At 43.1% G+C, this 20,822-nt stretch overlaps 1 protein-coding gene across 1 annotated transcript; it reads left to right on the top strand.

Annotated features, from left to right (window-relative positions):
- The first annotated feature begins 4,347 nt into the window (after window positions 1-4,347).
- Window positions 4,348-20,322, top strand: Plrg1 (pleiotropic regulator 1). Its single transcript, XM_032898183.1, has 15 exons — window positions 4,348-4,473; window positions 5,464-5,570; window positions 6,972-7,114; window positions 7,687-7,740; window positions 8,155-8,245; window positions 8,836-8,923; window positions 13,269-13,370; window positions 14,121-14,213; window positions 15,397-15,546; window positions 15,693-15,794; window positions 16,497-16,599; window positions 17,420-17,528; window positions 18,660-18,799; window positions 19,181-19,374; window positions 20,139-20,322. Exons 1-15 carry the CDS (start codon window positions 4,465-4,467, stop codon window positions 20,196-20,198), a joined length of 1,545 nt encoding a protein of 514 aa, XP_032754074.1. The 5' UTR covers window positions 4,348-4,464; the 3' UTR covers window positions 20,199-20,322.
- The last annotated feature ends 500 nt before the right edge of the window (window positions 20,323-20,822 follow it).

The raw sequence follows: 20,822 nt of genomic DNA, 5'->3' as shown, positions 1-20,822 counted from the left end.
CCAGCAAGTGCATTCGCTCAGAAATATTTCTGGGCTTTGTATGGCAAGTGAAGCATTCTCGTCAACTTTCCAAAATCTTCTTGTAAGGATGAAAGCCAGTGATCTGAGGTTGCATCACAAGAGCGTTTTAAACAATGTTGCAAAAACAGAAATGACAAGTTTCTTCTCTTGACAGTACAGTATGTCAAATCCTTTTAACTTAGACTGTTGAAACGAAGGCTGACTTTAGATACAGGAAAACAATGATTTGTTTCTAAACGTGTGCTTCATTTGTCAGGATGAGTAAGCATACGTGGGAATTCTTTAATTTTTTTAAGAGAAATATATAATCTGACAGTGAGTTTCTATATGTGCATCAATCAAAAGAAGATATGAGGATAAACCTTGAAAATATAATTGATTTTTAAAAAATGCATCCTAATGATATGGGTAGGATTTCATCTCTGTGACACTTATATTTTTGCTGATGTTAGAAGAACTATGTTGAAGAAGATCAAACATTCTTTTGAGATGTATGGTATTATTATATTTCCAGTCTCTGACAGGTTATCTCCTATGATAGTGCCAGCCACTATATCAGCCTGTGCATTTATAGTATCTCTGTGTATATAAGGCAGATCTTATTCAACATGAAAGATCCTTCAGCCACCTCTTCATGCTGCTTAGACTGTACTCTGAGCTTAACAGTCATTCCCTGCACAGTGCCTCTGGGCCCCCGAAGGGACAGGCAGTGTGGGAGGGGCTGAAATACACCGAGGAGCAAGGCATTCAAATCAACAGTCATGGAATAAACAAACTGACATTCACAGATACATGCCTAGCCAGTGTTCATTTATCCTACTTAATTCTGAAAACAACTACCTTGTACAGATGATGAAATCGAGGCTCAGTGAGGCTCAGAGGCTAGGTCAACTACCCACAGACACAGAGGTAGCAAGTGCTGGTACCAGACTTGACCAAGTCTGTAACTCAACAGGCCATGTTCTGTGCCCATCAAACCACAGTGCCCGGTGGGATTTATGTTCAAGGTATAGAATTTTGCCTGTACCTTCCATTTGCTGTTGCTGCTGTTTGGGACCAGTTCATGTATGGTTATCACAGTGTCTCTGGTGGGCACACTCATTCTTGCCTCTTTCTTTCATTCACAATTTTCAGCCTGGTATATAGGGTGTGCGTGGATATTCCTGCCCATGTGACAGATGTAGGTGATACCTTGTAACCTTGTTTTTCCCCTCTAGAGTTATAGCTAGTTAAGCAGCACTCTGAGTTGTCTAATAGACCCACGCAGACTACTCCATTTCAAGGAGAAGAAATATACTGAAAAACTTAAGTGTTTTTACACTCCGCTGTCATTGGTCGAGAGGGAAGGGAGTGCTGTTTGCTAAGCCAATAATTCGGCGTTCCTCACATTAGTTGATCTTGTTTTGTAAGTCAAGGGCAGTCAATCAGTGACAGAGAAATCAGATGACCCATTCTGTTCAGTGCTTCCTGGCACTAAAGACAAAATAATTGTGACCCCCCCCCAATTATCAAGACACTTCTTCTTGCGACTTTTTTTTCCAGTTCATGTGAGGCCCAAAAGACTGTACAACACGAGACACTTTGGGCTAAGCAGCCATTTTGAGTTCCACCTCTGTGGCAGGTGGGATAGTTAGGTGAACAAAGGAGACAAGGACCATGAGTCTGTGGGGAAAGACTGGAAATAGAAGTCAGCCACAGCAACCTGTACTGAACCATGCAGAGTGAGGGGAGACTTTTGCAGTGACTTGGGTATCAACCTTTGGAGGGAAAATGGACACTGAAATGAAAATGGCTTCTGAAACTTGCAAGTAGGAGCTGAGTAGCAACGAGCGCTTGTATCACACATCTTATGCCTGGCGTGTTTCCTATCTGTTCTGAGTGTATGCATGAACAAACAGAGAGGACATACTGGAGATCTGCCTGTCTACACGGCATACGATTGCAAACATTACAGGCATTAGTCTCTATAGCGGGTTTCCCTTAACTACAACGTAAGAGCAAGAGTTGAAGGCCAAGCTGAACCTGTAGCACAAACATCAGAACAGTGCGGCTTGGAGACCTGTGGTAGGAAGGGCCTGTGGCAGGGATAAAGAGTAGGAGGCCACTGTCTCTGCTGACAGCTTCCTCTGTTGTTCCCTCTGTTGATCTTTATGTGTAGCTGATAAGGAAGGAGCCTGGGGAGCAGGGACAAGAGGGCATTCTCTTATCTGACCAGATACAGATCACAGGAGCAAGAGCAAGAACGAGCTGCTTCTCTGCTTCTGTGGGACTGAACACCACAGAGGTTTAGTGACCATCTTTGGAGTTCGGGAGTGGGGCTACGGTGGTCCTGTCAGTATGATGCACACTTCAGGTGACCAACAGTGGCTATGCTAGCCTTACCCCCACGCTGGCCCTATCAGAGCCTCTTAAGCAAGTTAAAATCTGTAAAGGAAGTAAGCAGAGATTCGGGTCCATTGGCTCGATGGCCCATTAACAGCACCCTTGCACAGAGAAGGCTCAGCTACTGCAGGTCAGTAGCGATAACAGGTCTCTCCTTAGGCTTTTGACTCTTCAATTAAATCTGCCAGGCCCTCTGGTTGTCCCAGTCATGCAGGGCCCCACACTACTTCACCCATCATTGCTCAACAGCCAAGGGTATGACAATTGAAGGAAATTGAACAGATTTGCATTGCTGAATGAAAAAGCAGCTTAGTCAATGAAGAAAGGCTTTCCTTAAAATCTGCACGATCATTTTCACACAAACGAATGTAGCATTCATATCTATATCCATCAAAATTTAGTCATGCTTGCTTAAAGAAAAAAAAAAAATCCTCTGCGCACAAATGAAGAGCCATAGTGACATCTACTGTCTATATAAGGCGGCTCGCAATGGCGACATCTACAGTCTATATCTTAGCCAGCCAGCACAGGGTTTTATTTTTAAAGATATGTCCATCTTACTCTTTTTGTTTGTTCTTTTGTTTTTTTCCTCTGCGTAGTTCTGGTCCTGGCTGTCCTGGAACGCAGAAATCAGACTACCTCTGCCAGTACTGGGATTAAAGGCATGTGCCAACACCTCTGGGCTAGAATTCTTAACCAGCCAAAGATCCTGGATCTCTTCAAAAACAAGGAAATAGGAGGAGGGAGGCCATAGCAAACAAGAAGAACACAGGTTCCTATGTGAACAAGAAATCTGCCTACGATATATGTGATTTATGGATCTCATAACTAGATAATAGGGTCACTTAAGGTCCTTATTAAGCCAAGAAGGTAATTTTCACATGGGTGACATAATTCGAGAGTTATAAGAAAAGCAAAACCTAGTGTGGTTACCTCTAAGATTGCTGTTATGAGCCTTGTCCATAAGTTGTGTTCAGGATGACTAACAAGTTTAATGAGAACTGTCTAGTAGTCATATTAACATAGATATATTAAGGTCTTTCTAACATTTCCTTAGTGTTTTGTGATTTAAAATGTTCTTTTCTAGGTTATTAGTATTTTCTTGCAAAGTATACAAACGTTGACCACTTTTACAGAAAATAAGATCCTTTGACTAAACTCACATTTAAATTTAGAAATGCCCACTTGTGGGCTAGCTACAAAGACGGCTCAGGAGTTAAGGCTCAAACTAAAAAGACGGAAATGACTGTTTTCAGGCTAAAAACGCGACTTTCATGTTTTCATGAATTAAAATATTTGAATTTGAGTGAATAATTAAGAATTAAAATATTTGAATTTGAGTGAGAGCACTGGCTCACATTGCTATACCTGCGCTACATTTTCACCCTTCTCAAAGTATTCGCAGTACTCTCTGAGGACGGGATCATTGAACTTAATCACAGTTCAGGAAGATGCACAATCAGTGAAAATGCCTTATTTAAGATCACAAATAGCAACTACATCAATATAGAAAACACTTGGAAACGATCGAACGTAAGCCACAGATTTTATCTGGGTAAAACACAAAACGTCAACACTTTAGCATCAGGTCAAATAAAGTAAAAACAACTTAAGTTCCCAATGGTTTCTGAAAAACGGCTTGCTCAGAATCTCTAAGCAGCACTTAGCTTCCGGAAACAAGTACCTCCCCTAAACAGGGCTTTAAGGCCCGCGCTCCCTTCGCTCCGGCTGGAAGCTCCGCCCTCAGCCAGGGGACCCCGCCCAGTTCCGCCGAGACCCGCCCCTCCCCGCCCCAAACCCCGCCCAGTCCCGCCCAGCATCTGCCTAGATCCTACTCTTCGCCACGAGTCTCCGCGCAACTCCGCCTAGCTTCCGCCCTCCACCGCTAGACTCCGCCCCTCGACCCCTGCGCGGCGGGTTGCCAATACGCATGCGCGGTTGGCGTCACGTCCGGCGACAGGCCCCAATCTCCGGAAGGAGCTGCAGAATAGTGGCGGCGATTTCTGCGTCGAGCATTTGGAGTTTCTTCGCTGCTGAACGGGTAGACTAAACGGCGGCGACATGGTGGAGGTAAAGTAACGCTCGGGCACTCGGGAGTCGTTTGTCTCTGGAGCTTTGCCCACGGAAGTAGGATGAAAGTACTGGGAATCTGGGGAAGCGAACTGTAGCCAAAGCTGGTGGTCTTGGGATGTCGGGGTGGGAGGAAGGCCGATGACATCCCGAATCCGAGGTTCAGTCGGCGGGAAGCCTGAAGGAATCTTGCAGTCCGTGTGTTGTTGGCATCTGGCCCTTTCCTGGGAGGCGGGGCTTCTGATGCTCCCACCTTGGCTGGGATGCTAATCCGTGCTGTCTTGTCAGTTTCACAGTTATTTCATCTCTACCCCATTAAAGCTTGCCGTTCTTGATTTTATTTGTTTGTTCCTGCGTATCCCAAACGTTTCTTATTCCCACCCACTGCGTTCCAGATCCACTGCAGTCCTAATCTAGCCCAACATCTTTTGCCTGGACGAATTCTATAGCTTCCAAGTGCTTACGATTAACGAACACATTGAAGGAATGTAGTTCAGTGCTGCTTTCTGTCCCAGTGTTAAATGTTGGTGATGGCAGAGGCCTAAACCCCACCGACCCTAGGAATCCACACTCCCGCAGCATTCACAACTGCTGCAGTTCTGAATTATATGAACGTCTTCGCAGTGGCATCTCCCAGAGCTTGCACTGTTTGAACCTCTATTCTTTGTAAGGCTGTCTCCCTCTCTGCTTACCTGTCACCTGAGAGAACCTTTCTTGATTATATCTAGCAATTCTTTTTTCCCCTCTGAGTCACCCCATCGAACCCTCCAAAATGTGGAATTATTTTGCTTATTTTTGTGTGTTGTCTCTTGAGCTCTGACCAGACAGGAGCTTTCTCATCTTTGTTGTTGGCTGCAGTAGTTTGTCACAGTTACTGAGGAGTGTTAGCCTTTATGTATTTAGCCTGTAAAGTGCGTAATGAATCTAATGTTGATTAGAGTGTATGGGTCTCTTCTAGCTAGATGTGTGATCCTGATTGTTTCTTTACAGGAGGTACAGAAGCATTCTGTGCACACACTAGTGTTCAGGTCATTGAAGAGGACCCATGACATGTTTGTGGCTGATAATGGAAAACCTGTGCCTTTGGATGAAGAGAGGTAAGTTCTATTCCTTTTCAGTTGCTAAAGTATTTTATATTGATAGAAGAGCACAAAGTGACAGAGAGAAGGTGACTTTGAAAGGTCTTAAAAATGCAGACACAGGATACTTGGGCAGTAGCAAGTGTCTTTTCATCATAATATAAATAGCATTAACTCATTTTGCTTATTTTTGTGTGTTGTCTCTTTAGCTCTGGCCAGACAGACAATAACTCTTGTCTATCTTAAAAATCTAATTATAGTTTACAGATACCCAGTGTGATGATTTGAAAGAGAATGGCCTCCATAGTTTCATGTATTTAAATGCTTGGTCTCTGTTGGTGGAACTGTTTTGGAAGGGTTAGAGGAGGTGTGTCATTGGGGATAAGCTGTAAGATTTCAGAAACCTACACCATTCCCAGTTAGCTCCCCTATCTATTGCTCCTTTTCTCCCTCCCTCTTTCCTCCCCTCCCTCCCTCCCTCCCTCTGCCAACAACCCCCACATCATGCTTGTGAATCAGACGTAAGCTCCCAGCTGCTGCTCCAATACCATGCTTGCCTGTCCGCTCTCATGCTCCCTTCTCTGATGGTCAAGGACTCTAGCCTCTTAAACCATGACCCCCAAATTAATACTTTCTTCTCTAAATTACCTCAATTATGGGCATTCCTGTCACGTTATCGTATTTCTAGGGAATCACTTTGTGCATGCTTTTAGCTTCCTGCTCTCAGACTCTCGTTGTGCTGAAACTGTTCTTGGCCAGTATCTCTTCTCCCATCTTTGCTCCTTGGTACAGTGAAGACTTCGAAGTGGCATATTCTTGGTTCTCACCAATCCTAGTCTGGGATTGTGTTGTGTGCAGTGCCTTTCTCTGTCCTTTGCTTTTTCTTTACAATCTATTTAATTCCCCTCATTTACATTTATATTTAATTTTTAAGGTGGATTATCTTTTTAAGTAATATAAGTACATTTCTCTTTAAAATGCAGAGCTAATTTAGTGCTTTCATTGGGTCTGACTTTTTAGATTACTAATAAAGGTGTCTATACAAATTTTACTATATTCAGACATTTAAAGGTTTTTTTAAAAGATATATTATTTTATGTATGTCTTTAATTTACTTGGACCCTTGAGACCTCATCAAAAAAGGTTTTGTGTTTATTGAGCTGCAAACTATGGTCCTGCTTTGGTTTAAATGAATACTGTATGGTAGATTGTGAGGTGAAGTAAATGTATATGGTATAGAAATACATTTTGAAATTTCATATTTGTTAAAATACTAGTTAACTTGAAAAACATCCTGGAACTGTGAGTTGGAATACAGTATCTCTTTCTGTACTTGTGTTCTGGCTAACTGAATATTTTCATTGGTGATGTGTTTCTAGTATTTAAGGATGCATTTCATGTTTATGATTGTTTAAATAGTCACAAGCGGAAAATGGCAATCAAGCTTCGTAATGAGTATGGCCCTGTGCTGCATATGCCTACTTCAAAAGAGAATCTTAAGGAGAAGGGACCTCAGAACGCACCAGATTCATATCCTCATAAGCAGTATCCTGCCAATCAAGGTGAAAACCATGAGGTTTACAAGTGGAGTTTTAAAATAGAAAAGGTTTCCTTAGTGCCTCACTGTGGGGGGACTGATTATTTGTTGTTGCTATGGTGGAAGTTTTGATGAGCTCATCAGAGTAGTAATTAAGATGCTTAGGTGATGACTTTTACTAGAAAGCAGAATGTATGATTATGGTTCTTAGGAGGTAGACAAGATTACAGTGGGGTCTACAGGGAGAAACTGAAGTTGATTCCTAACCTGTGGGGAGACCATCTGTGAGGTCTTTATTTTGGAAAGATGAAATTATAATGAACAAAGAGAATCTAATATTCCATGTGCAACTATTTACTGTGAAGAAAGCTAGAGTAGGTTGTCAGTTGACGGGAGTCTGTTCCAGCATGGCTCGGTGGAAGCACATGATCTGCCTGTTAACAGCTTACAGGCAGAACCATCAACCCCTGCCTTTCTGAGGCTTCTGTAGAGGTGGAACGGAAAACTTGAGTTAATATTTATAATACCTTTTAAAAGGCAGTACGTTAATAAAGGTAAATTCATTGGCAATGATTTTATTTATTTATTTATTTTTAGGACAAGATGTTGAATATTTGGTGACAGGTACACATCCATATCCACCAGGACCTGGTAGGTGACAGTAAGGTTGCACAGATGTGTAGACAGTGTGCCTTAGACAGTTGTGCAGGTACCTAAATGGATGAGGATGTATGTGTGTGTGCATGCGTAGACAGGTTAGCACGAAGGAAGCAAGTATAATTAGATAGAGGGCAAAAAGCCTTTTATTTGTAGAACACACAGGCATTGAGTACTTCTTATAGTAACTTAATTTACTCTTGGAAGTATTCTGTTAATGTTTGAGTGACTACTGTTTGCTATGAACGTACTGTCTGAATCAACAGGAAAATATCTTCATTGTCTTGGGTTGCTTTTGATACCAAGCTATGTGTGTTCCGTCAAATTTGATCTGTGTATTAACCTGAAATTATTATAAGAAATTAAGAGCAACGTCAAGCCGAATGTAATGAAGGTTGTTCTATACAGGTGTTGCCTTGACTGCTGATACTAAGATCCAAAGAATGCCAAGCGAGTCAGCCGCACAGTCCTTAGCTGTGGCGTTACCGTCTCAGACCAGGTATGCCTGGGAAGATTACATAGATTTTCAGCATTTGCAGGTTTTTGTTTTGGTTTGCTTTGTTTTCTGGTTAACATGTAAAATGTGGAATCCAGATGCTACCTGTCCACCTTTAAAAAGAAAACCTGTGTGTGGGGGTGGTTACAGTGGGTGGGGGTGGGTGTGAACCTCAGTGCTCATGTGTAAATAAAAAGACAGCTTCTGGGAATTGGTTCTCCTTCTACTGTAAGTTCAGGGATTGAACTCAGGCATATATAGCATGCCTTTACCCACAATGCCATTTTAACACTCCCACCTTTTTTTATTTAGGGTCTTTTACTGACCTGGAACTCAGCAAGTAGGCTTGGCTAGCTGACCCTGGCCATGTGCCTGTTTTGTCTCCAATGCTAGGGTTATCAGCATGTGTCACCATGCTTTTTCTTTTTTTTTTTTTTTTTTTAAAACAAAGGTTCTGGGAATTGAACTCCTCCTGCTTAGAACAGCAAGCACTTAACTGACTGAGGTGGCTCACAGAATTCTTAAAAGAGAGTTTGTGCAGATTCCATAACTAGGGATGTGCTGAGTGGTTATTCTTGATCTCTGTTCTGCAGAGTTGATGCAAATCGGACTGTGCCTGCTGGAAGTGAGTACCGACACCCAGGGGCTTCTGACCGTTCCCAGCCCCCAGCAATGAATTCTGTAAGTCTCCTGGGTCAAAAAGCAGCAGATTTCTAGCTCTAGGAACATGATTCCTCTTTTATCTTAAAAGTCTTACATGGATACTGAAATCAGTACTGTCCTGGGATCTGTTAATAAAAATAGCAGCCTGGGTTAGTCCTTAGCATTTCATAGCCCTAAACACATGGTTTTGGTAAGTTGCTATTTTTTTTAAGATTCCCACAATATAAATAGTGGGTTTGTAAATGACGATACTGTGATCATGGTAGTTGCTATTCACTCTCAGAAGAACAAGGGATGGGGCTGGGAAGCAGTTCAGTCAGTTAAGAGCACACACTGTGCAAGCACAAGGACCAGAGGTCAATCCCCAGCACCACAGAGAAGCTGTGTGTGGCTGTGTGTAACACCACGCAGTGATGGCGCGGGGCAGTCAAAGTAGGTGTGGCAAGGTTCTCTGGATCTCCGTGGCCAGCCAGCTCAGCTGGAAAGGGAAATCCTTAGCCTCAGGCTCACTGAATCCCTTTGTTAAAGAGTCAAGAGTGGTGATAGAACAGAACACCTGACATTTTCTGACCTGCACATGCACACACAAAATAGTTTTAAGGAAATCATCTTTATTACTGGGGTATTTTTCATCTTGAGCAGGGCCTGTCTCTAGGTTCTTATGTTGCTTTTACTGCTGCCAGTGAATCGGTTTATTTCTTTAAGCTACTTTTCCTTACTACAGTTAAGAGGAAAATGCCACACTAGTAATAGCATCCAGCACACACAGAGACGGACACACACACTGCAGGGAGTGTTATCTGAACCTTGTGTGGGGTGGGTTCATGTTGCTTTGGGCGTGCACTGATGTCTGGTGTGGGTTGGTGTATGGTTGCAGTTGAGCGCTACCTCTGTGCAGCCCCTTGAATGAGCCCTGGCTTTACTTGCGTAGGGATGGAGCTCATTTGGCCGTCAGACCCCACACTACATTTCAGAGCAGATCTCTGTTTAGGCTTTCTGCTCCCTTAGGATAGAATTTAAGTTTCTTGAGGATTAGGGTCTCATGTAGCCTTAACTCTTGTATCTGAGCTAACCTTGAACTGATCTCCACCTCCTGATTGCTCAAATTGCAGGCTGGAGATAAACCCAGATCTTCATGGATGCTAGGCAAGCAGTCTACCAACTAAGCCACATGCGCTGGCCCAGTTAACACCTGCTAAGGGTAGAATTTCATAGGTTTCAGTGTAGTTTTGAATTAATGAAGTGATGTTAATGGTAGATTCTTTAGTTGAGCATTCTTTATTTAAAGTGCTTAGGACTACAGTGTTTTAGATTAGATTTTAGGTTTTTTTGCACGGAATATTGATATACACATTTTTAAATTAATTGCATGTCTTCTTTGACATTTCATACATGTAAAAGTGTGTTCTGGTTGCTCTTACCTCCCACCCTTAGTCCTCCCTCCCTTCTACAAATCCCTTTTCCATTTCTAGGTTTGTTTTGTTTTGTTTAGTGGCCCATTTGGTCTAACCAGGCTTGTGAATAGACTATGGGCTTAGGACTAGCCATTTGACGGTCAGCCCCATGTTCCCCTCCCCATCCAGACCCTAGTTGATGGGGTTAGTCTTGTGTAGGCCTAGTGCAGGTTCCTGCAGCACCTGTGAGTTTAAGATTTCACTTGTGTTAGGCTCAAAAACGGCATCTGTCTGTCCTTCCACTTTGTCTTCCGCAGTGCTTGCTGAGCCTTAGAGGAGCTGCTGTGGACGTCTGGTCAGTGCTGAGCACCCAACTGTTGCCTGTGTTCTGCACTTAGACAGCCATGGGTCTCTGCGTTTGTGACTGTGACCTCCAAAGACATCCCACTCATTACGTCCAGGACTAGCATTGGTCTATGGGTATAGAGATAGATAGTTAGAAGACTTCTAGCCATATGTTTTCACCCACGCTTATAGTACCATGTATGGCTTCCCTCCTGTGGAGCAGGCCTAAAGTCCAAGCACAGAGCAGTTAAATACTCCTATGACAGTAGTACCACTATTGTATAATGGGTACATCCCGCCTGACTGGTTGGTATTGAAGTTCACAGAGGTTGAAGCTGGGTAGGCCCACTGATGTCTTTTCTCCACTGAGAGCTCCTGTCTCATCTTCCAGCTGTGAAAGCTGGCTAGTACAGGGAGTTTCCATTTCTGTTCCAGCTCTTTCTCTGTCTTGCAACCCAGGTGTGTGGCGTCCTCAGCACTAGGGTCTTAACATCGAGTTCTGGTCATATTCACTCTTGTGCTCTATCGGTCTGAAATCTAGATTAGGCGTGGCTTTTGAAGCATTTGGAAGTTTAAATTTTTGGGTTAAGGATGCTCAGCTTGTATCAGCTACTAGATATTTTAAAATAGTGTTTAATTATTCTGTTAGAAGGATGAGAGAGGTTAGAAGGATGAGAGATAAAGGGAGGTTATCAAGTTTTTGCCTAAAGTTGGCCAGCTAGTTGGGTTTTGAACTCCAGAACTCAGAGTGCAGTACCCGTCTACTTGGGTATTTTTTTAATTTCTTTTTCTTTTTAATTTTTATTAACATTTATTTACATTTCAAAAGTTTCCCCCTTTCCCAGTACCCCTTCCCGAGTTTTTACCCCCCTCTCCCACTTCTGAGAGGGTGCTCCCCTCCAGCAGCACCCCTCCTCCTGGGGCATCTAGCTTCCACAGGAATAAGGACATCCTCTCCCACTGAGGCCAGACAAGGCAGTACTCTGTTTCACATGTGCCTGGAGCCACCTCGCCACCCATGTATGCTCCTTGCCTTTGGGCCTAGTCTCTGGGAGCTCTGAGGGGTCCGGGTTAGAGGACACTGTTGTTCTTCCTATGGGGTTGCCATCCCCTGCAGCTCCTTAGTCCTTCCTCTAACTCTTCCATATTGATCCCCGCCTTCAGTCCAATGGTTGGCTCTAGTGTCTACATTTGTCTCAGTCAATCGCTGGTAGATCCTCTCGGAGGACAGCCATGCCAGGCTCCCATCTGCAAGTAAAACATGGCTTTAGCAATAGTGTAGGGTTTGGTGCCTGGGCATGGGATGGATCCCAAGTTGCGCCAGTCACTGGGTGGCCTTTCCTTCAGTCTGCTCCATTTGTGTCCCTTCATATTTTTTAGACAGGAACAATTCTGTGTTAAAAAAAAACTATGAAGATGGGTGGGTGGCCCACTGTCTTAACTGGGGGTCATGTCTATCTACAGAAGGTGGTCTCATTAGGTTCCATCTCCCCCTCTTGGGCATTTCGGCCGGTGTCATCCCCATTGAGTTCTAGTAGCCCCTTACATCCCAGGTCTCCTGGGCTTTTTAGAGGTTCTTCCCACCCTCCACCCCCACTGCTGCGTATTTCAGTTCATTCTTCTGGCCCTCTGGGCTTCTCTCCTGTTTCCCCCACACCTGATTTTGCCCCACCCCCTTTTCTCCTCCCGTCCCTTTCCCACCCAGGTCCCTCTCCCTTCCTCTGTCTCTCATGATTATTTTGTTCCCCTTCTAAGTGGGTTTCAGGTATCCACACGTGGACCTTCCTTCTCCTTAAGCTTCTGTGAGTTATTTCATGAGTACTCTGAACTTTTTTGTAAATATCCACTTATCAGTGAATATATCATGCATGTCCATTTGGGTCTGGGTTACCTCACTCAGGATGATATTTTGTAGTTCCCTCCATTTGCCTGCAAAAATTCATGATGTTCTCATTTTTAGTAGCTGAATAATATTCCATTGTGTAATGAACCACATTTTCTGTATCCATTCCTCTGTTGAAGGACATCTGGGTTCTTTCCAGCTTCTGGCTATTGTAAATAAGGCTGCTATGAACATAGTGGAGCACGTGTCTTTGTTATATGTTGGGGCATCTTTTGGTTATATACCTAAGAGAGGTATAGCTGGATCCTCAGGCAGTGCAATGTCCAATTTTCTGAGGAACCTCCAGACTGATTTCCAGAGTGGTTGTACCAGTCTGCAATCCCACCAGCTCTGAAGGAGTGCTCTCTTTCTCCACATCCTTGCCAACATGTTCTGTCACCTGAGATTTTGATCTAAGCCATTCTGACTGGTGTGAGGTGGAATCTCAGGGTTGTTTTGATTTTCATTTCCCTGTTGACTAAGGATGTTAAACATTTCTTTAGGTACTTCTTAGCCATTTGAGATTCTTCAGTTGAGAATTCTCTCCGAACATAAAGAGTTCTGATGAAGCATTACATTTTTTTTTAAGTTAAAAGGTATTTTAGCTGTCTTCCTCTCCAGTTAATAAAAAAAAAAAAAAAGCCATTCATAAATCCTCCTTCAATTTGTATCTTTGAATTAGTGGGTTGAATCCTTCAGTGTGATAGCTGTAATAGTTGTGTCATCTGCCCCGTATCTCTAGATGATTATGGAGACCGGCAATACCAAGAACTCTGCATTAATGGCTAAAAAAGCCCCTACAATGCCCAAACCCCAGTGGCACCCACCGTGGAAACTCTACAGGGTAAGTGGGTCTGTGTTTCCATCAGCCAGGAGTGGGGGTGAGAGCTTCAGTGTGACCCGGGTGCGGGCTAGCACTGTGCTGGGGTGTCAGGATACGGTGGAAGGCAGCACACATGCGGAGAGCAGGTAACTAAGTTCCTGCTGTGGCCGTGAAGGAGACATTTCTTAGAAAGATGCTTCCTTGGTCAGTGGTCCTTCAGCAGTAATAAATTATACAATGACTCAAGATACATCAGATCAAAATAGACAGGAAATGGACGGCCTGCATGGTTGTTTCCCATGTACCATCCATCCTGCTGTGTGGGGCTGATGGATTTTAGTAGATAGAGATCTGAGTACTCACTGCGTGATCATGATGTCACCTTATCCCTGTCCTACTTTAGTCATACACGCTTCCCCTCCTGGCAACCGCTCATCTGTATTCTGTTACTACACCTGCATCTCTTTTGTCTTAACTTTGCCATGACATGCAAAGTGGATAGTAGATGTTTCTGGAGAGTGGTGTCCTTCCCTTTCTGATTTTGAGATAAAGTGCATCCCTTTTTCCTGGTTAGTAGTATTCCATCGTATAGCTGTACCACACTTTCAGTATTCATTCACTCATTGAAGATGATGTTTCTTACTCTAAAATATAATTGTCAAACTACAACTGTTTTTGAAGATGATGGTTCAAGTCCAGGTTGTGGTTAAAATTGAGTGCATTTTAGATAATGTATGGATCAATCTAACCACCTCACTTTTCGTTACACAGGTTATCAGTGGGCATCTTGGCTGGGTTCGGTGTATTGCTGTGGAACCTGGAAATCAGTGGTTCGTTACTGGATCTGCTGACAGAACTATAAAGGTAATAAAGAGAATGTTGGGTGTCTTTCATAAGTTACTCCCTAGAGCAGTATTGTTGATGCAGGAAAATTTACCATCAGTACTAGTAACGATACGTGTTTGCATAGTGGCATTCAAACTTGTTTTGTAAGCATGTTAACTGCCTACTGTTGGTTCTGTGTAACTTACAGAAGTATGTTTTCTGTGATGACAGGATGAAAGCATAGTTCTCTGTAGAAGTGTGGTGGAAAGTTCTCTGAGAGCCAGGCTGGTACGCTGTACACAGTCCTACCGCAGTTAGAGCGTCAGGTGGACTGGGTTTAGAAAGTCGGTGTTGATGTGCCAGTGTATCTACTGTTAACCCTTTACATGGATGTACTGCTTACGAATCAGCTTTTAAATTGCTTTAGGTCTCACTGTGGCTGTAGCCGGACTGACCTTGCCGAATAGACCAGGCTAGTGTTAAGTTCACAGAGACCCACCTGGCTCTGGAGTGCTGGGGTTAAAGGCAGTATGCACCACCATGCCTGGGAGAAATCCCTAGTTTATTTTGAATCTTGTTTTTCTCACATAGCATCATCTTGAAGACCTATTATGAAAAGTTCAGTATTTTACATGAGTAGAATGTGCAGATAATTCTGTAACTTGTTCCCTATTGTTCAACGTTAAAGTTTTTAGTTTGATGGTTTTTCCTTGTGATAGCCCGCATTTGTTTAGACTGCTCTTTGTGTATTGTGTGTTGTAGTTTGATAGACCCTCATAACTACAAGGTTAGGACAAAAGTCTGAGCTGGTACAGGGAGTGCAGCTTTATCTCCAAAGTAGGTGAGCTGATGCTTGGTCTGTTGTCGTGTAGCACTTCAGACAAGTGCAGGGATGTGACCACTGGAAACAGACAGAGGTCTGATTTTAAGCAGACATGCAGACATGTAGTGAGGTTAACATTTTTGTCCCTGGTATTTTCTGGATTAAGTTGCCATTCTCTCTGGTACAGTTAATGATGCTTTGTTGGTATTTTTTTGTTCTTTTATGAATTGGGAACAGTAACCTTGCCATATTCTGCAAATATTTACCCAGCTTCAATATGCCTTTTCCCCTGCTTTTATTTGGAGAGGGCTCATTTTAAAGAGACTTGATTTCCCCTGTATACATTTATGTTAGTGGGGGAAGTAACCAGGATAAAGCAAAACAATTACTTGATTTCAGATTTGGGACTTGGCCAGTGGCAAATTAAAGCTGTCATTGACTGGCCACATCAGCACAGTGCGCGGTGTGATTGTGAGCACGAGGAGCCCTTACTTGTTCTCTTGTGGAGAAGACAAACAAGTGAAGTGCTGGGATCTTGAATATAACAAGGTAAGCCTGGAGCCATCGAGCTTGTTTTTATTCACTGCCGGCCCTTTGAGGGCTATGTTAGCTCTTTGCCTTGGCACTGCATCTCCGGGCCCCACTGTCGATGTTTCTGATGTTAGAAATTGTAACTTTTCCACTTTTATTTTTAGGTTATACGGCACTATCATGGCCATCTAAGTGCAGTGTATGGTCTGGATTTGCATCCAACAATCGATGTCCTGGTCACTTGTAGTCGAGATTCTACTGCTCGGGTAAATGAAATGTGGTTGTGTGGTTTTTTTAGGTGTCCTGTATCTTCTCATATGCAAACTTGGTATTAGTGGGTTTTTGTTTTGTTTTATGTTTTTAGGAGAACAGGTTCTTGACTTATCACTCACCTGGTCCCTTGGGATTCGTGACTTCTTCGTTTGCTATCGCTCTTCAGTTTGGTGTTTACTGTTGTTAATGTCCTGAATCATGTTGACATAATGACAGCCTCATAGTCTCAGCTGGTGGTTCTCAACCTGGGGTGTGATCCCTTTAGGGTTAGAATAACCCTTTTACAGGGGTCACCTAAGACCATGAGAAAACACAGATATTTATGCTTTGCTTCCTAACAGCAGCAGAATTGCAGTTATGAAGTAACAATGAAAATAACTTTATGGTTGGAGTCTCTGCAATGTGAGAAACTGTGTTAAAGGTTTGCAGCACTAGAAAGCTTGAGAACCACTGGTCTAGACTCTCACGGTGGTTGCCTGTTAGCTGTTTAATTCTCTAGTCCCATCTGGGACCAAGCTGATAGATGAATGTCCTGATATTTCTGCCTTGGCCACTGTATCCCCATAGCACTTGGGTCATTGTCCTCCATTTGCGCATTTCCTTCACGATGTTCAGACACACTGGTTTGGCAGACTTAGAGCTTTGAGATACGAATGCCTGTCCTTTTTCATATCATGTTGATTTTACTTTTACAGATCTGGGATGTGAGAACTAAAGCCAGTGTGCACACTTTGTCTGGACACACAAATGCAGTTGCTACCGTGAGATGCCAAGCTGCAGAGCCACAAATTATTACTGGTACGATCTGCTTCTCCACCTACTGCCATACCAGAAGCATCGCGCGCCATTCTGCAGCCGCCGTGAGCTCCCCCACCTCCAACTTATGCTCTAGTTTCTCTTTGTATCTTAATCATGGGCATTTGAAATTCAGGCTTGCATGATGTTTTCTAGGATTCTTTTTATTTGCTTTTTTATATTTTTTATCTTGTGCTATTTATGTATTATAGGATATGTTAGGCATTGTTAATGCTGTTTAGAAAACTGCTATAAAATACAGTCAAGTGTCATTCTAGAACCCCATGACCATCGTTTTAGTTTGAATCTTACTTGAATGACAGTGGATCTTTACTTCGACTGGAAGTTAATTCTTCAGTTGGTTTGTTTTGTTAACTAGAAATATTAAGACAGAAAGACTCATTTTGTTTCCTTCCCTGCCACTGGAGTTTAAAATTGCATGTTGGTTTTTATTTGCTATTTATAGGGTTTTAGACTTGTATGCTTTGCCTGCATATATGTGGTGCATATATGTGGTGCCCACAGAGGTCAGAAGGAAGGGTTGGAGTCGCTGGAGCTGCAGTTACAGATGGTTCTCCTCACTGTATGGTGCTGGAATCTAACCTAGGCCTGCAGGAAGAGAAGGCAGGGCTCTTAGCCACTCTTTAGAGCCTCAGGCAAAAAGTTGCAAAGAACTAAATATAAAGTAACTGTAGTTTTAGGACTTTGAGGAAATTATTTACAGTGGTAGGACTTTCACTTAGTGTATACATATATACAGACGAATTCTTTGTGTTTTGTTGTGTTTTAACTTGGGGATTCTGTCTGGGTGCCTTTATTACAGGAAGTCACGATACCACAATACGATTATGGGATCTGGTGGCTGGAAAGACACGAGTCACATTGACGAATCATAAGAAGTCAGTCAGGGCTGTGGTCTTACATCCGCTACAGTAAGTGTGTTGTGCTGATTAGCTTTTCTTTGTCTGTGTCTTAGTGAAACTCTAGCACCAGGAGGGGCTGCTTTCACACCTTCAGCCAGTGCTCCTTGCGGACAGACTTTCATCCCATCTGTTGCTCTCTTGCCTCACGTTCTATCTGGAATGAAGGGCATGGCCCCTCTACCTGTGACAAATAAGGCCAAGTCACAGTTAAAGCTGCATGTCAGAGTAGGCGGTGTAGTGTCTGGGTGCGTTCAGGACATACAGGGCACTGAACCTCCTTTACCTGTCTTAGATTGTCTCACATATGGTGTCCTGGCAGACAGACAGAAGAGTTAGATTCCTAAGGGAGAAATATGTGCGGGAGGAAATGGAGGAAGAGCCATCAGCCCAGCGGTCATAGTTAGCAGAGAAGGCGGGTCACACTGACGTCAGTACATCACTCCTGATGCTCAGCTCCTCCCTCTGCCGCTCCCCTCTCCTTCCCCTTCTTGTCCCCTTTCCTTCCTCTTTCTCTTGCCATCCCTCTCGTTCCTTCTTTACCTTTCTTCAAGATTTTTTTTTGCCCAGTGTGTGTGTGCATTGGTTGTTAGTGTAGCAGTGTGCCCAGTGTGTGTGTGCATTGGTTGTTAGTGTAGCAGTGTGCCCAATGTGTGTGTGCATTGGTTGTTTAGTGTAGCAGTGTGCCCAGTGTGTGTGTGCATTGGTTGTTAGTGTAGCAGTGTGCCCAGTGTGTGTGTGCATTGGTTGTTAGTGTAGCAGTGTGCCCAGTGTGTGTGTGCATTGGTTGTTAGTGTAGCAGTGTGCCCAGTGTGTGTGTGCATTGGTTGTTTAGTGTAGCAGTGTGCCCAGTGTGTGTGTGCATTGGTTGTTAGTGTAGCAGTGTGCCCAGTGTGTGTGTGCATTGGTTGTTTAGTGTAGCACACTGAAGAAACCAAAACTTCGCTCTGGGATTTCCGTGTATTTCAGCAGTCGGACAAGGCTGGTGGAACTTGGAATGAATACAGTGATGATTTTGTACTGTGATGAACAGGAACATTTTACTGAGGCTGTCGGGACCAGTGAGCACACAGGGATTTTTAAAGCTGCGAGTTTCTTTGATGCACTGTACTCCCCATTAAGTCTTGTCAATCTTTGTTCCAGTTACACATTTGCATCTGGTTCTCCAGATAACATAAAGCAGTGGAAATTCCCTGATGGAGGCTTCATTCAGAATCTCTCTGGGCACAATGCAATTATTAACACGCTGGCAGTCAATACGGACGGAGTACTTGTATCTGGAGGTAACACAAGGTTTTCATGGTGTTTCGTTTGCCCTTCTGTTGTCGTGAGTGAGTTAGGGTAGTCTCTACAGCATCACACTATGTTGTAGTGGACTCTCCTGATCCACGCAGCCTGTTGCATTGTTTAGACATCTCTGCATTCCTATGTGGTAAAGGTAGGGACTTATGCTAGTAACTGCCCGAAGTGTAGTTGGATTTTAAATGTTATGGTTCCTTTCCAGGTCTATAATTCTGAATTAAACACAAATGAAAGTAGACAAAACCATATTAGGGAATTTGAGTGTGTGTGTGTTCCACATCTTTGTGTTGCCGATGTGATGTTTAACTCATGGGCCATGAGCTGTGGAAGGGATAGAAATATAACTACGTGTTCCTTTACAGCTGACAATGGCACTATGCACCTTTGGGACTGGAGAACTGGCTATAATTTTCAGCGCGTTCATGCTGCTGTACAGCCTGGGTCTTTGGACAGTGAATCAGGAATATTCGCTTGTGCTTTTGATCGGTCAGAAAGTCGGTTACTAACAGCTGAAGCTGATAAAACCATTAAAGTTTACAGAGAGGATGAGACTGCAGTAAGTTCTTAGTTTCCATATCTATTTATCCATGTGTCCGTCCATCCATCCATCCACCTATCTACCTATCTTCCTATCTTCCTTTTTAGTTTATGTTTTATATTTAGAGACATGGTATCACATGGTATCCCTTTCTAGCCTAGAATTCACTTTGTAGCTTAAGTTTACCTTAAACTTGAAGCTGTCTTCTTGCCTCTGCCTCCCAGAAGCTGAGGTTATTGGCATGAGCCACCACACCCACCTTTGACGTGCATTTTAAAGTAAAACAACTGCATGCCAATTGGCAAGGACTGCTCATTCGATTACAGAAAGAAAGGGACTCACTCAAGTACTTTGGGGTTCCTCACCTGGATAGTGATCTTGGGACTTCTGTGTGGTTTCATTGATGCAGAAACATCAGTATAAAAGCATTACTTTTTAAGTCCAGTTCTTCCTCAATACAGTTACCGGAAAGGAAAATGATACATGAATCATGGTAAACAGTAGACTGCTGTGGAAACAAAATGTAGAATTACAGTGGTGGTATTGCTATAATATCTAAATGGAAATCTGACGTTAGGTGAAAATCCAACCCAGCATGTGGTAAACCATTTATCCCTTGTTAACCTTGGATAGTGCCAGGAGTTTGTCAGCTGTTTCTAAAATTCTTCCAGATCTCCTAAACACATCCTGCCGACGAGTACTGTGACTTAGCAGAGACAGGCCTTTTTGTTGAAAGGAAACAAACTAATAAAATAACACTTTGTTTACTGTTCTGTTTTCAGACAGAAGAAACTCACCCAGTCAGCTGGAAACCAGAAATTATCAAGAGAAAGAGATTTTAGTGTCCTCATGGCTGTCCTGTTCATAGCTTGGTGTTGCTGAGGATGTCCAGTCATTCATGGATGCTCACTTGCAGAAAACATGGCTGCTTTGTATTTTACAATAAACTGCTCCCCATGGCCCTCACCTGTGTTTGATTTCTAAAATAAACAGTTTATAGTTTTAGTAGTAAAATGTAAATATAAAGAACTCAGGCTTATTGAGCCTTGCTGATTCTAACACCATGTTGGCAAGGATGGGTGTGTGTGTGTGTGTGTGTGTGTGTGTGTGTGTGTGTGTGTGTTTCACCTAGATGTACGTCTGTATACAATGTGTGTGCCTGGTGCCCATGAAAACCAGAAGAAGGTGTCAGATCCCTGAAAACAGAGTTACAGATAGTTGTGAGCCACAATGTAGGTGCTGGGGATGGAACCTGGGTCCTCTAGAAGAGCAGCCAATGTCCTTAACCATTGCTGAAACCCCTATTTTGATAATTCTGTTAGAAAAATCCTAATGGATGTTTGAGAGGAAATTTTTTAGGCAGTTCTTTGAAGATTTAAGACAATGGCTGATAATTTGGGATTAAAGGATTGAAGTTCTTTCTGGGCATGGTAGTGATAGGTACGTGCTTTTAATCCCAGCACTAA

Source organism: Rattus rattus, chromosome 3 (assembly GCF_011064425.1).
Source record: "Rattus rattus isolate New Zealand chromosome 3, Rrattus_CSIRO_v1, whole genome shotgun sequence".
NCBI classification, from domain to species: Eukaryota; Metazoa; Chordata; class Mammalia; order Rodentia; family Muridae; genus Rattus; species Rattus rattus.
This window is presented reverse-complemented; position numbering and strand designations above follow the sequence as displayed.

What these genes read in the sequence shown, in the direction of transcription:
- Plrg1 (XM_032898183.1), top strand. An exon ending in GTGGTCTTACATCCGCTACA is followed by an intron (nt 17,529 to 18,659) that starts GTAAGTGTGTTG and finishes TCTTTGTTCCAG; the next exon opens with TTACACATTTGCATCTGGTT. An exon ending in ACAGAGAGGATGAGACTGCA is followed by an intron (nt 19,375 to 20,138) that starts GTAAGTTCTTAG and finishes TTCTGTTTTCAG; the next exon opens with ACAGAAGAAACTCACCCAGT.